At 31.7% G+C, this 15,316-nt stretch overlaps 2 protein-coding genes across 5 annotated transcripts; one reads left to right on the forward strand and one right to left on the reverse strand.

Moving 5' to 3' along the window:
* Positions 1-4,148: 4,148 nt before the first annotated feature.
* On the forward strand, positions 4,149-5,192 carry LOC100500642 (uncharacterized). The gene is made up of 2 exons (NM_001250318.2): positions 4,149-4,436; positions 4,767-5,192. The coding sequence occupies exons 1-2, from the start codon at positions 4,204-4,206 to the stop codon at positions 4,897-4,899; spliced, it is 366 nt and encodes a 121-aa protein (NP_001237247.1). The 5' UTR covers positions 4,149-4,203; the 3' UTR covers positions 4,900-5,192.
* Positions 5,193-5,774: 582 nt separating this feature from the next.
* Positions 5,775-14,270, reverse strand: LOC100818643 (uncharacterized). Of its 4 annotated transcripts, none has more exons than XM_041009191.1 (15): positions 13,962-14,270; positions 13,629-13,714; positions 12,923-13,123; positions 12,426-12,523; positions 11,955-12,148; positions 11,642-11,820; positions 10,779-10,903; positions 10,559-10,697; positions 10,412-10,476; positions 9,820-9,868; positions 9,550-9,706; positions 8,758-8,842; positions 8,600-8,669; positions 6,716-6,856; positions 5,775-6,247 (listed from the first exon to the last, which is right to left on the reverse strand). In XM_041009191.1, the coding sequence occupies exons 1-15, from the start codon at positions 14,062-14,064 to the stop codon at positions 5,927-5,929; spliced, it is 2,013 nt and encodes a 670-aa protein (XP_040865125.1). In that variant the 5' UTR covers positions 14,065-14,270; the 3' UTR covers positions 5,775-5,926. The 4 variants fall into 4 exon arrangements, with proteins under 4 accessions (XP_040865125.1, XP_006595727.1, XP_003544849.1 ...); XM_006595664.4 differs by having other exon boundaries at positions 13,629-13,717; XM_003544801.5 differs by having other exon boundaries at positions 10,559-10,903; positions 13,962-14,269.
* Between the last annotated feature and the right edge of the window lie 1,046 nt (positions 14,271-15,316).

Here is a 15,316-nt window from a genome sequence, read left to right on the forward strand (position 1 = left end):
AACCTCTTATTAGAGAACGAAAGATTGAAGAAAATGAAAGAAGCTAGAAGCTATTCATCTTATCAAATCATTCGATAAATTTTTGGAGGAGTAAGGACCTAAAGTCACTTTAGAAAAAATTGAAGCTATAAGTCTATAACATTGCTTTCAAAAGTAGAACAAAAAAATATAGATGAAGTACTAACTTATGAATTGTGGGTCATAGCTATGCAAGAAGAATTTGATTGAAATTTAAGTCTAAACATTGGTCTCATCACCTGAAAATTAACTTGTTGCTAGGCAAAACCAATTTATCATCTACCTATGATCGTTCCCTATAACAACTTTGACACTATGTAGAGTCACAAAGTAACCTTGGATATCCATAGTGGTCTCTGTGTTGTCTCTTTCATCCCTCTTGTTCTTAGGATTTGGTAACATTTGTGCCAATAAATAGTAATTGTTTCTTGAATGTTTTTTTGTTGATCATAGTGTTCGTACAGAGTAGTTCTTGCTGAAAGCAGAGACTAATTTTTGTTGGAGACTATGAGCGCATACAAAATGAGTATTCTCTTCCCTATAATGTTTATTTCATACCTAAGGCCCAACCAAAATTGGAACCTAAATCACTTAGTTAAGAGACAAATAATTATTACTTATGTTAATTGTTATTCAACTTGAAACTTCTTTTGTTGATCCTTTTGTTTAGTGTACCACTCTAAGGAAGTCTTTTAACAACAATGAGTTACATATTAGACTTCAATTTGTTGTCTTTGTTTGATATATGGTAGACTTAATAATAACAATGGTGGTTTTTTAGTCATTGCCAATTTACTATGTTAAAGATACTTATTTTAAATAGGTGTGTTTAGTGATAGTTAAAAATTGTCAAAAAAATGTTAGTCATAATATTATTTAACAACTATATGACAGGAAGCAAAATTGGAAATATTTTTAAAAGTTGAGGGTAAAATGCACCAAAATATTATTGGAGGCAAAATTTGCTAAAATATAAAAGTTGAGAATAAAAATTACAATTAAACCTTAAAGTTAATCATAATTTATATTTGACAAGATTAATGTAAGGCTCATCTTTTTTTAAATTAAGAAGTGCTTTTAAAAAATGTGATTTTTCAAGAGGGAGGTAGGACTTGCATATTAAAAAAACAGTAAAATGTAAACAAATATATTTTCAAAAGTAATTTAAACAAACACACCAAAAATTCCAAAACTACTTATTTTATTTAAAAATCATAAGAGTCTTATGATATTAAAAAATATATAACTTTCAATAAATTATTTTTTTACGATGAATTTTATATGATTTTTAGTAGATTTTTCTAGACTTTATTTATTATTTTTCTTATATGTTGTTAGACTTTTCTTTCTTTCATCACATTTCATTCTCTCTTCATTGAAGACAACATATATACATTTGTAACTTTATTCACAAAGAATGTTATTGTTTTAATGAATTTCCAATTGAACCAATAGATGAATCTTCATGTTCAGCATTTAACAAATAATGAAGATCATAATTTTGAAGCTAGATATTGTTCAAACCTAAGAGCGGGAAGGAGAGTATGCTAATGCATAAATGGCTAGTACAAGAAGACATAAACCTAGAATAAATGAATTTTAAAAAATAAAAATGATTACCACGAAAAAAAAAACAATTTTTTTAAAAAATTTGTCCATAAAAAGTCTTTTTTTCGTGAGATATAAGATCCTTCTAAATCTTTTAAATTCTTACTATATAAATCAATTAAAACTCAAACTATAAATTTTTATCACAAGTCTTTTTTTAAAAAAAAAATATTAAGTAATAACGTTACATTCCTGCCTAATCTTTTAAATTCTATAAGATTTTTTATATCAAAATAATTTTTTAAAATCTCACTCCAATACTCCTAAAGAGTAAAAAAGAGACACTCGGTATTTCTATATTTTTTAGATAATAAAACAAAATATCAGAAAAATGGAGATTAAATAAAAGTGCGCGCAGTCATCGAATTAATTTTATATGTAATTAACGGGATAGTTCTTTCATATGCATTTAAAATATAATAACGATAGTGTATAATGTTATTTAAAGACCATACTAGTCTAGAAAATATGAAGACAAATAGACATCACCATTATAATAATTATAATCTTTCAAAAATCTTAGCTGAATTATATTTTCCAAGATTTAGTTACCCAAAAAAATTGTAATTAAATTAATCCCCAAATATTTAATTAGTCCCTTCCAAATAATATTATTAACACTTCAATCATCCATAAAGACAAAAATGTTAAGATTTTAAAATTTATTTTAAAGATTTAATCTGTGACTAAATTAAACTTTAGATTTCCTTTTTCACTTCTTTAATCCTATATAATGACCATGGTGACACTTTAGATATTTGGACCACTACTTTAATGACACTTTTCTATGAAACACTAATAGTGTAAGATTACTTGTGTTTGTTTCATCAAAACTGTAAAATACATTGTGTTGAGTTGATATCATGAGGTAGAGAAGTTGGCTGAAGGTTTGATCAGGGGGGAACACCTCTTCTTCTTCTCAAAACCCTATTCCGGCTTTTATTAAAACACCGTCTGCACACCTTTACGTGATCCAAAGAACCACTTGAACTTTGTTTAGGACCATTCACCCGTGCAGCGCTGACTGCATTAGAAACTGTCTTGTTTACTGAAAGCATCACTATGAGTAACCAGTGAGATAGATAGCAAAAAACATCTTTCTTACCATACTTAAATATATTTTTCATACACCTAATATATATATTTTTTTCAGTTTATTACCTAAATATTTTTTTTATTTTACTATAGGATACTTTCAAAATTTTACTTTTAATACTTACCTTTAATGTAAGTTCGTTGAATGTTAAATAATAACATATTAATTTATCATATTATCACTTAATCACTTAAGTAATAATAATAATAATAATATGATATTCTGTCAGTGATATTAACTCTGATCTCAGGTGTAACTCTTTCTAGAAAATTGATTCGAATTCATGCAAAGAAAGACGAAGTATTCTTTTTGGAGGGGGAAATAAAGTAGTGTTACCTTATAGATAACGAGGCAGGTTAAAATTAATCTGACATCTTTACTAATATAGATGTATGTTGATGTTTTTTTTTTTTTTTTTTTTGAAAGGAGATGTATGTTGATGTTGGTGTGCACAAACATGGAGAATATTTTAATGTATATAGATTCTCATAGGCCATAGCTTCCCAAATAATTGGTCAGTAAAATGTAGATTTATACTTTATTGGGAGGAGAAACAATATTGTTGTTATTTCAGGTGGAATGTTGAAAACATTGTGATAAGCACATCTTAGTCCAATGATCACAACTGCTCTTGGGGAGGAATGCCGAATGTCATGATAAAAACCAAGACATTGAGAGAATGTGATGGTTTTTTTTTATTAGGTTTAAATTTATATTCTAATGTTGGAGTCTTAACAGTTGATATATAAGTGAGAATAATGAGCTAAGCTTTTTGAGTTTTGAAAATGTACTTTTCTCCAAAATTTGTCTAAAAAAACACATCATTTTGAATATATACATTTGATTAAAAAAATTGTTTTTAATTCAATTTTCATGTTCACTAATAATTTAAAAGTATTGTATTGTTTTAATATATTTAATGATTATGCATTGACAATATAAAATAATTTTACATTATCATTTAATCATAAATTAAGGTATATACAAGATAATTTGTGTAAATTGATTTATATTATAGATGTACATCATTTTTTTCACTTGTGTTGACTTAAAAAATATATAGGTAATATTGTAAGGATAAAAGAAATATTTTTTTAAAATCTTTCATTTTTCCCATCAAACATTAATTTTTATAAAGAGATATGTATAAAGTTTAATTCACTTGATTTAACCCATGCGTAAGTTATTATAAGCTCTTTATTATTTTTCTTTAATTTCTACTTACAAACAGAATTAAACAAACTAGTGTTATTCAAAATTGTTGGAGTTTCCCATAATTTGGCTACGTGTCACTAACGCTTATTCGTTCATTTTTAATAGGCTCGAAATAATAATAAACCAGAGCATATATAAACCTGTCTAGAACATATGAACAAAAATGGGACCCTTCAGAAAGGATGACATGTTTGCTAAAATATCTCCACTCACCCTGAAACATAAGCTTATCCCAATATCCCAAGCACCAACACACAGTGAACAATATGGGGTGCCTCCACCTCCAACCTTCACTGCTTCCTTTTCCTTTGCATGCAAAATTCAAACCGCAGTTACATCATATGAGGCACACCACCAAACTATTTTGGCTTACTACTCACCAACCTCCACGTGGCCAGCACTTACCTTCAGCAAGTCCACTAAGTACCAAGGCACTTCCACATTTAGTGGTTGTTGCCCCAGCCCAATCCGGTGACTTGTCCACCTTGCTCCCAATAAGGTCCAATCTCTTTCTTTCCCTTTTTTGCATTGATCGGAGAAAAGTTACTTACTAATATTATAATGTCTAGCACATAGCTAAAATTCATTAAAAATTAATATATTTTTTTTAAGTCTGACTTCTTATTCAATAAATTTGGGAGTTAGAAAAGAGGGTATACTAAAAAAAAAACTGTATTGCTAGCACCCCTCTTGTTTATTTGATATTTCATGATTATTATAATTGAATTTGACACTAGGCTCAGGCTATATAACAACCTTTTACTCCAAAATGGAGTTTAGTGTGATCTTTAAAGTCTAGAAGTTAACTCAAGATTTCTTTATATTGCAGTGCAGTGCTTCTATCGGCATACTTCATAGCAAATTTTGTCGTGCCAGGTTTCTTTACCAACTCTTTCGGATATGATAAGTCATCAAACGAAGAGCAGAAGGTTGACGATGTAAATGCAATAGAAGATGAATAGATAGTCAAGGAAGGTCACGAAGGAAGAAACAGGACTACGTAAACGTGAGAACTGAGCTCATGATGGTTGAAGCGCTACTGCATGGGTCTTTTGTATCTTTAGTTCGCATTTAGATTATAATAAAAACATCCAAGTGTCATTTCTGTTGCTCATTAGTATTAGGTATTCTAGACTTGGTAGCGATTACAATCTCATGAAACCAAATTGTTCCTGCCCTTGACTCAAGTGGGGTTACTACTACCCCAAAAAAAAATGTTAGTTAACCTCTTGTGAGTATAGTCTTTATTTAACAAAAGATTAATAGATTATTGTTTGATATTTAATAATACGAGTTCTTTGTACTAAAGAAATTTGCCATCAATGATTATGTTTATGTTAATGTTAGTATAGAAATACTTGCAAGTGCATCATGATCATACCATTAACGTAAAGAGTTGTATTATTCATGAAACATTTGTTATGACAATATTTTCCCCCTTATTTTCTCTTCCCTTCCTAACTCTTTTCCAACAATATTCATGTCCAAATACAATTTCTCAAACATAAATTCACTGTGTTAATATATCAATTTCTGTCAGACAGTGACTAAACTACCCAAAAGCAAGCATTACTATTTTTTTTTTATTTTTTTTATCATTACAAGCATTATTATTTTATATCTATTAGGATATATTTTTTTAATGTTTTATTATTATTATTATTATTAATTTTTACCGAGAACTTATGTCAACCATGACCGAATTCCTACAGAGTTGCAAGCTTGAGGAGTATCTCAAAGGATCTCCAACACCCGAGCAGATTGCAAGTATTGGCACAGAGTGAACACATAAAATGTTTACTAAAGGCCCGAAAACTATATTTTCAATTCCCTCAAATAAAAAAGAATGAAGTATTAATTAAAATTTCTACAGAATACAACCACCAAGTATTTGGCAAAAGAATAGAGAAAATTTACAGTTATCTGCAGGGGGAGGGGGAACCCAAAAATATTGCTTATCCTCAATAAACAGTGGAAGATGAAATTTGTCTAAACAACTGGCCAACCAGTATCGATAGAAGATTTCTCAGAAGGAGATGGGGATCCAGACTTGGGAGGCTTCTTTCCAAACAAAGATGACTTGCTGTCAAAGAAACTGGAGAATGATTGCCGACCTGACTTTTCTTCGTCGTTTGTCTGATCTTTTGAGACAGACTTCCTCAATAGTTTATCTTTGCCTCCAAAGATAAGGCTAAGCCTCTTAAACGGGCTCCTTGGTTCACCGGTAACTGTAGTTGATTCCTCTGTCTGCTTAATCATTTTTAGAGCTTCTTCAGGATTCAATAACATTTTCTCCACTGTTTCATATACCTACACAGGAATACAAACATTAAATTCTCTATTGAATGATGTTATTAACAATTAGTTGCAGATATGAATCAACTACCAAGAGTTTTATTATCAATTTACATTTCCAGGGGAATGATTTTTCATCCCCATGCTTAAGAAGTAGGGTTATCTTGCACAACGAGCTTGTATGTTTAAAAAAAAAAAAACCAGCAAACCGAATAGTTCTGGAAGGTAGGCTAGGTAAAAGTTACAAATTTCACGCATTGTGATAGTCTTGGAGTGATCCTTTTTCTTCAGGACTCTGCTTGTGAGTTTATTTATACAATGAATGGTTGTTCAAATACGAGGATAAAGAAATAAATTTCTCGACTGGATTACATGTCATATTGGCCATGTATTTCATTTAGGTATTAATCAATAGAGAGGCTTCACAAGGATTCAGGGAGATGCTATATAACTTCATAAGTCACTTAGTCTTGGAGTACCCACCTGGACGAGACCATCAACTTTCTCATTCAATTTGTTGTTTTGACAAGCAGTAATTATGTACTCCTTGCAGTCATAGAATAACTTCGAGAAGTCACTGTTACCAGACAGCATAGGTTCGGCAATTCCAAATCCTAAACCAAGCTATATAATCAAAACCAAAGGTTATGATTAGAAAGGTATAGAAATGGTATAAGCATCAGTACATATCAATCAAATCGAGTCAACTTATACGAAGATGAAAGAACAGGCAGAGTTTCTATCAAGAAACTTTACAAAATTACAGGATTATATAATAGGATAATTTATCAATTAAGCAACATTTTGGAACAAAATACTTTATGTTATTTAAAAATTCTGAAATAATATAAAGTTAAGAATAATTATATTTCTTTTCAATAAAAATTGGTGCATAAAAGAGAAAATGCTTTAATCTTCATAAAATTTAACAGCAATGCTACTGAATTCTGTATGGAAAGGAGTTTTACTAAATGCCTGTTTTACATTTTTTATTAGGAAAAAAGGACAAAGATGTTTAAAAATGTATTTAATTTACAGTACACTGCCTCCAGTGAAGGCTATCAATTTTCTTGAATGACACAAGATATTACTATTAGTCCTATGTAACAGGAAGAACATCCCCCATCCTTACAACAGCAAAAGCCTTATCCCCCCTTCTTAAACAGAAAAATATTAAAAGTAATACATTTCATCTCCTTTATACGGGCAGATGATAAGTATGTTTGCACAGTTTCCATTTTTTTTCCCTTTCACTTTCTCAAGACCAAAAATTTTGACCTAGGACCCCCATAACCAGACATCACATTGGAGATTTAAATACTCCAGTTTGAGCCAGGTTAAAACACAAAAGTTGAAGAATTTATACTAACAAATGCTTTATTGGTGGTTGGAGCCAGCTCAAAACACACAAATTGAAGTATTTTTAGACTAACAAGTGCTTTAGAAGTGTTATAAATATTTTTTAAATAATTAACATTGATACAGATTATGGATAATGAAGGGCATTTTTATCAGTTAAGGGCAGATATTTTAGATAAATTATGCACTGAATGCTATTGGAAATTTCATAAATAGCATATTATGCAGTTTTAAACTTTTCCTGGTCTACTATCAATGCTCATTTCATTTTTAACTTTATACTGATTATGGATTAATGGGAATGCCCTTCATGATCCATAATCCATAAGGTTATTGTCTACACATGCCCTTCTCTACCAAACACACACATAAGGTTATTGTCTACTGATTATGGATTATCGGGAATGTCTGGATTGTGAAACTGCAAGTGTGCATGTGTTAAAGAATAATCCTATGCTACCTAGAGTCCTTTGAAATCCAGCATTTGTAACATGTTGCTGCATTGTATAGTAGAGCTCTAGGGAGATTTTGGGAATGGACATGTGGAGGCGACCAATTGCCTTGTATGTTCGTATAAAATTCTTTCAATCACCAGCATAGATAACAAGTTGCCTTATACTAGAGCTCTAGGCAGGTTTTGTTAAGGGACGTGTGGACATGCCCAACCAGCAGGCCAATCTAATAATTCTAAACTCGCAAAAAATGCCTAGAGCCTAGATGTCAATACATTTTTCTCCTATGACATGCATTACAGGAAAATAGTTTAGTTCTTGATTGGTACCTTCATGATTCAAGTCTATTACTATATATTCTACAATCTGCTTTAGATTCAGCACCAAACTCCAAAAAATAAGAAAATACAATTTTCAAATAAAAAATTAATTAATATACATCACATATGAGTTATAATATTAATGCTTCAGTGATCCATTATGTAATGACAAATGACAACTGTCTATACACAACAAAATTAATCAGTGTGATAAAAAGATAAAATAAAGAACTTACTAAAGAAACAAACAGCTGTCCAAAAAGATCAGATGGATGCATTTCTTCAAATGCATTGAGGATGCCCTCCCTATAAATGAATGCAACATGGGATTCAAGAGATGGCTTTAGGGTTGAAATATATAAATTAATGCAAAAAATCTTCATCACCAACTTACACTGCCAAATCCTCATCAAACAGAGGCGCCTGCTTAACAGCAGGTACTGGTTTGGATGTTTCCCACAATTCACGCCATAAATTACCTACAATTCGGATAGTTTAATAATATGAAATCAGAAGAAAATAAATGCTCAACAGTTCCCATATTTCTTGCAGATTTTGTGTGTTATAACTTATTATAACTTATAATAAAAGTAAGATGGTACTCAAGATTTACTTATCTCCATATGCTTTACCATAGATGTGATATGATATCCAATTTAGGTAATATATATCTTACATAAATGCTACAAAGATTGAGGAATAGGGTTTTAACACTTTCAATTCCATGGTCTGCCCAAGGCAATTAGGAATATGAAACCTGAATATCTATGCTGATATCAATTGACTGACAATGAAATTATTAATTCAACATTCAAAATTATTAAAACTCTACATTTAGACATTCTGGACCCAAAACTGATCAGTTTGCCACAAAAGTTCCTAAATTAGACTGCAATAAACAATTCCCATCATACATAGTGTAGATTCCATGCATATCTTCCTCACAACTTACCAAATCACAACCTCTTCGGAAATCAAAGCCATAAAGAACACATAAATGATGGTAAAATTTATAAGCATAGAGCAAAAGTTTACTACAATTGATGACAAGATACAGTGAACAATTGTTTCAACAAAGTAAATCCACAATTTTATCAGATGTTGATGGTCCATTTACATAGAAAAGACCACAAAATAGCCTTGCAGCAGAATTTAAGATCTATGATGGAAAAGACTGAAAGTACACCTTCTTTTTGCATTCGCCGACTTAGCTGACCTCTGGCAGACAATGGCTCACCACTATCAAAAACATCACTATCCTCTGTACTTGCTTCATTATCTGTCCAATCAGGAGGAGAGTGCCATCTTACAAAATCCTCCAAAATACATCCAGGATTTGCAGCCTAAAATATGATAACAAACAAAACTAACTCAGACAGAACATTAGGCACATTCAACATAGTAAGAAGCATTCACAATATCAGTAAGAGAAGTTCCCTTCAAGGGAGCCCCTTACCTTGAAAGCCTGCATATCTGAGAGCAATTGAGAGCACCCAGCACCAACACTGACCATAAAAGGTAACTCAGTAATAAGAAAATTCCTAAATGATGCTAACTATAAGCTATTACATAATTGATGCACATCTGCAATTAAAGAAAGCTAGCATTTACAAATTATTTACATAAGAAACAGATATATGATCATAAATGTATTACAAAATAGCATTCTGTGAATGTTTGTTGATCAACTAGTTCATCAATGCATATTCTAGAAATTAGTTAAAAAAAAAAGACCAAAGACATAGGTCATAGGTTCAGAATCAAGACTCACAGACCCTGGTCGTGGGAGTTCATAGTCTAGATATGAGTCAATAGGTCATAATCATAGGTTTAGATCATGCAAAACAATTAAAAAAGGCATACAGGAACACATCTAACAAGCAATGAAGAGCCCAAGAAGCAAGATGACCTTGATTATTTTAATAAAGAAGTTCATTATATGAAAGAGTCAATTGGGATTCATATGCTATATATAAGGAAAACGGAAAGTGCATTTAGATTTAAGATAACAGATTGTGTCATGGATGAATCTCAGTTAGCATACAGACCTCCCTGTCCGCAGCACAAACTCCTCTGTTTCCCTGATTAGATCTTCTGTAAGCAAAGGTCCTTCCTACATGAAACAGTCCCAAAGTTCTCAAGTACAAGAGTATTTTTAAATAGTGATTATACAGAAAAAAAAATATTTATCAAACCTGAGTGATTGGAGAATACACAGGCTCGCCAGTTTCCAACAATGTCATATCTCCAGCAGGATGATCAGCACCAAGTCGAAGAACAAGCTCCCCACTATTCAATCTAGCATATAGAACAGGGCTTGCAGAAGCTTCAGCGCTACAATCAGTTGATTCTTTTATGTCTGAATTAGCTTGCATCATCATAGAGTCTAAAGATTCAGTGGCAATAATACGGAACCTTTTCCGAGAGATGCAGCAATTAATTACTTGAAATTGTTGATATAGAAGACATGACTTCAGATCAGGAATCTCATCCTGGGGGACTCCTGGTAAGTATTGTTCCTCGAACCAAAGTTTCCTTAGCTGTATCAGTAAAATAACTAATTAAGTTTAAAATATTCTTCTTCAGCTGGTAATTAAGGAAAAGTAAGATTAGTGATTCTAGTTAAGTTCAAGTTACAGATCCTAAACCAGAAGAAGTTTGGATATGATTTTTTTCTTTTTTCTTTTGTAGACAAACAGATTTGAGGAGGAAAAGAAAGGCAAACAACTTTACAGTACACGAGGGATTCGGTTGTTTTGGTTTGAAAGCCTTCAAAGTTTCCAATAACACAGCATATGAATAATTTGCTTCCTTTTCCACAAATTTTATCTATTTGCAAAGGGGAAGGGAAGGATAAAATTGGATGCAAACTTTAGTAGACCAGAATTTAAAAAAAAAAAAACAGAAGCAGCATAAAACAAGGAAAAGAAATTCACTACCCAACTGCTCAAACAAAATGAGGTTCTCAAACCTTTAAAATAACTATTAAAAATCAAAACAAGTAGGAAACAAAATTTGACATTTATCAACATGACATCATCAAGTGATCTTGCATATTTATCTGGCCAAATCACATGATCTAAGATGAAGATATCAAAGATGATGATGCACTCTATTACTAAGATCATAATCACTTAAACTGACAGTTACTTCAGACAATTGTTTATATATAATGGAAAAATTGATCAATAATGTAAATTAAATCTAGAGTTTTGGGTAAGTAATAAGGTGTATGATTATGATATCAGAACTATAAGTTCTTTTCAAGTTAAACATACTTCAGCAACAACCCTGCACCAGAAAAGAGCCATTTTTCGAAGAGTCTTGTAGTTTCCAAGGATTTCAGCTAGCTTAACAACAAGGCTTTCGGGAGGCGCACCATGAATATCTCTTGGCAAAGATGTCATAGCAGTTTCCTCCAGATTAGAGTCGATCTTTCTTCTAAGGAAATCTCCTTCTGCGAATATCTTGCAAATATTACAACGGAAGTGAAAGATCATAACAGATAACGGGTTAAGGAAAATGAGGACAAGCATTAAAACATTCTTTAACATAATTACGTTATCAGCAAGCCACCTACAATTCACATACCTGGATCAAACAGAGAATTAATTAACTGCACAACTTTCTCATTGCTAGTAAACTCAGATGTAAGTTTGTCCTCCTTTTCCCGTAGCACTAAAGCCTTAACTGCTGAGAGACTTAAGCCTGCCCTCTCTCTAGCAGGTGAAGAACCTCCTGGTGAAGCTATAACATCTTTCATTGACTTTGCTTTACTTCCAGCCCTAGTAAAGAGGTAAAAAAAATTTAAGGAAGAGGCTAGATATATTGTTGAGCAGAAATCTTTCTGAATGATAGAACAAGACTCTTATCAGTCTTATGTTGTTGAACTATAAGAACTTGCATTCGACAAATATGTGCTGTGCCAAATAGAGAAGGGGAACTTAGCAACCAGAGAAATAGAATTTAACAACATTGAATAGAACCTTTCAGTAGTTCACAAAGCGGCAGGAAAACGGGACAACAGAAGGCAAAATATATGCAAAAACAATTACAACTTACTCAACAGCTATAGCCAATTGCTTTAGCACAGATGATGGAGGAATGGGATCTTTAGTTGCAGCAGTGAGGCCTTCAACTGAGGGCATTGCTTCTGAAGCCTGAATCAAAGTTTTTACTCATACATAATTAAAGCAACCCATATGTGTAATTGAATTGGCAAATCAATAAGATACTCATTTGTATAATTGATAGGAAAATTAATAAGAAATCTCAATTGTATATTCAATGATTTTACTGGAAAGAGGGACACCATGAGATTCCTAATAAGCATGCATTACCAATTTATCACAAGCATACCACACATTGCTAACTTACTAGACAAAGGATGATGGCACAATCTGACACAGACTATTTTGAAAACAAAATGCTCATAGACAGCATACATTATCAGATTTTGCTAACATCCTCCTGACTTAACTTCCTTGTTTAGAGACTTCAATCATACGCACACAGTTGGAAGATGAATCCTTGAGTTAACATGTTTCAGATTTTCTTACCTTGGCCTCGAGATCATTCTTTACATTCAGGAGGTACAAATTATCATCATAAAATGGAATTGCCATGCTTGCATCCCCAACTTTATCTGTATCTTCAACTTCTTTTCTCCCTCTCCGGATGTTCTTTATTTTATCTTGCCAATCCTGCTTAATTCCTAAATGTGGAGGCCTCCACTTTATATGCTTCGATTCACTATGAAGCTGCACCATCCCGTTACAAAGACCAAGTGTGTAAGTAAGTAATTACAGGACAAATGTCACGTAATAAATACCTAGACATAAACGCAAACAAAAACATATGAACAGTTTTCAATCATCTTTAAGCCAAGACACATGTCGAAATTATAACTATTCACTTTGCAGGACTCCTGCAAATATTTTCACAACTAATTGTGGGAAAAAAACAAATTTTGAGGAAGTCATTGAGGGAACGAATCAAATAAGAAACATAGTTCATTAGATTCACCAAACAACGAATTTCAACACCCTGATCTAAATTTCCCTTCCCTTATTAACCTCAAATTAGAAACTCACGAAACAAACAAATATACTTTTGTTTGATAATCAAATGCAGCTCCCGGAAGTGCATATACGTTGGGAATAAAAACAAAAACGCAACAAAACAAAACAACAACGAAGCGAACATCGGTAGGGTTGAAATAGTTAAATTCAATGTTTCATCTTCCAAATCAATAATTGCCATTACCTTGGAGTCGTTTTCGTCGGTGTGAGGAGATTCAGCTTCTGGTTGTTGGCCGGTGAAGGTGTTGGGCGACGATTGTTTATCGTGATCTTCTTCACGGTCAACAAATTGAGTCAATGCTAATTCCGAAAACAATAATAATAATTTTTATTATTATTTCTAATTTTATTTTATTTTTTAAAATATTTTTTGTTTGAATCTCCCAAAAAGAGAAAGGGAGAAGAAGAGAAAAGAAAAAAGAAGAAAAGAAAAAAAAATGCACATCCGTTCGGAATATAAGGAGAAAAAGGAAATCTAAAAATAGAGAGATAGTGATTGATGTGGCGCGAGGAGAACCTCGATCGGATTTGAAATCCAAGAGAACGCGCTCCGCTTTGGCCGCGGCGGAATGAAAGGCGGTTCTCGCTTTGGACACAAAAGTCTGCTGCTCCTCCTCCATTTCCGGCGCACGTTAAGCCACAACACGCGAAGATGAGGTCATGCCATGCCAAGAGTAGATGGAATGGAAGAAGACCAACATGGTTTCATAATTGATATCAACTAGTATTAGTAGTAGTGGAACATCACAAATTCAGTGTCCTCTGCACTAAAATATTCCCAAACCCAAACGGGGATTTAAGTAATAATATTGGTCCGTTCCGTTATATACTATGAGTCCGTGGCAATTGGCAATTGCATTAAATCAGTCTCGCCGTTCTTTTAAGGATGGACTTGGTAGAGAAAAAATAGGATGAAAATGAGAAAAATAAATTAAAAATTAGTTTGAATTTTAGACCTTTATTACTTTATTTTCATTTAAATACTCTTTTTTTTCTTTCCCTTTTACTAACCCATCCTAAATTCGTTTTCTCGAAATGCATGATGGTCTGTCCTTTCCTGCAGTCCAAACTTGTGATACCATACATGATAATAAAAACAAAACAAGGATTCACGGTTGAATATAATGGATTTGATTTTGTGTATTTGAATAAATGTTCATAAAATTGGTTTTTTAAAAGTGATATATTTTATGTTTAAATAGTTTTATTACAAGGTTAAAGTAAAATTCAATATAAAAATTTGGATCTAATACAAAAGATACTTAATGTGTGTTTGAATAAAATTAATTTTAAATGAAATTAATTTAATATAATTGAATATTATAAAATTGAGATTGAATAAAGTATAATCTATTCTTACTTGCTTCAACTCTGTCTTAATTTTTTTCATCAGATTCATAATTTTGAAAATAATTTAAACATGTAAAATTTGATCAAAATTAAAATTGACTCATCTCAGCAGTGATTTAATAAAATTATTTCAATTTATAATCAATTCTGGACCCAAATTAATTCTAAACCCATAATCAATTTCTCAAACCAAACATACAATTAAAAGGAAATCAATTTTGAATTAAAAAACTATAACTAAAAAGGTTTTTTGTTAGGACATATAATAATGCGGATTCCGATTTTCACAAATTTTTTATGTGTTTTTCTATAATTTTAACAACAATTTTTTTTCTCTTTAAATTGTTTAATCGGTGTACCTGGAACACTGATTAGCAAAACTCTGCATTAAAAAACCATTTTTCATATCTTAAGTACAGAAATGAAATTTAAATACGAAGTAATTGCTATTTCGAAGTTACGAGCACACGGAGGATGGTTAAGAAACAATCATTATAAAAATTAAATATAGCTAATTATTGA

The sequence above is a fragment of the Glycine max genome, chromosome 14, assembly GCF_000004515.6.
Source record: "Glycine max cultivar Williams 82 chromosome 14, Glycine_max_v4.0, whole genome shotgun sequence".
Lineage (NCBI taxonomy): Eukaryota > Viridiplantae > Streptophyta > Magnoliopsida > Fabales > Fabaceae > Glycine > Glycine max.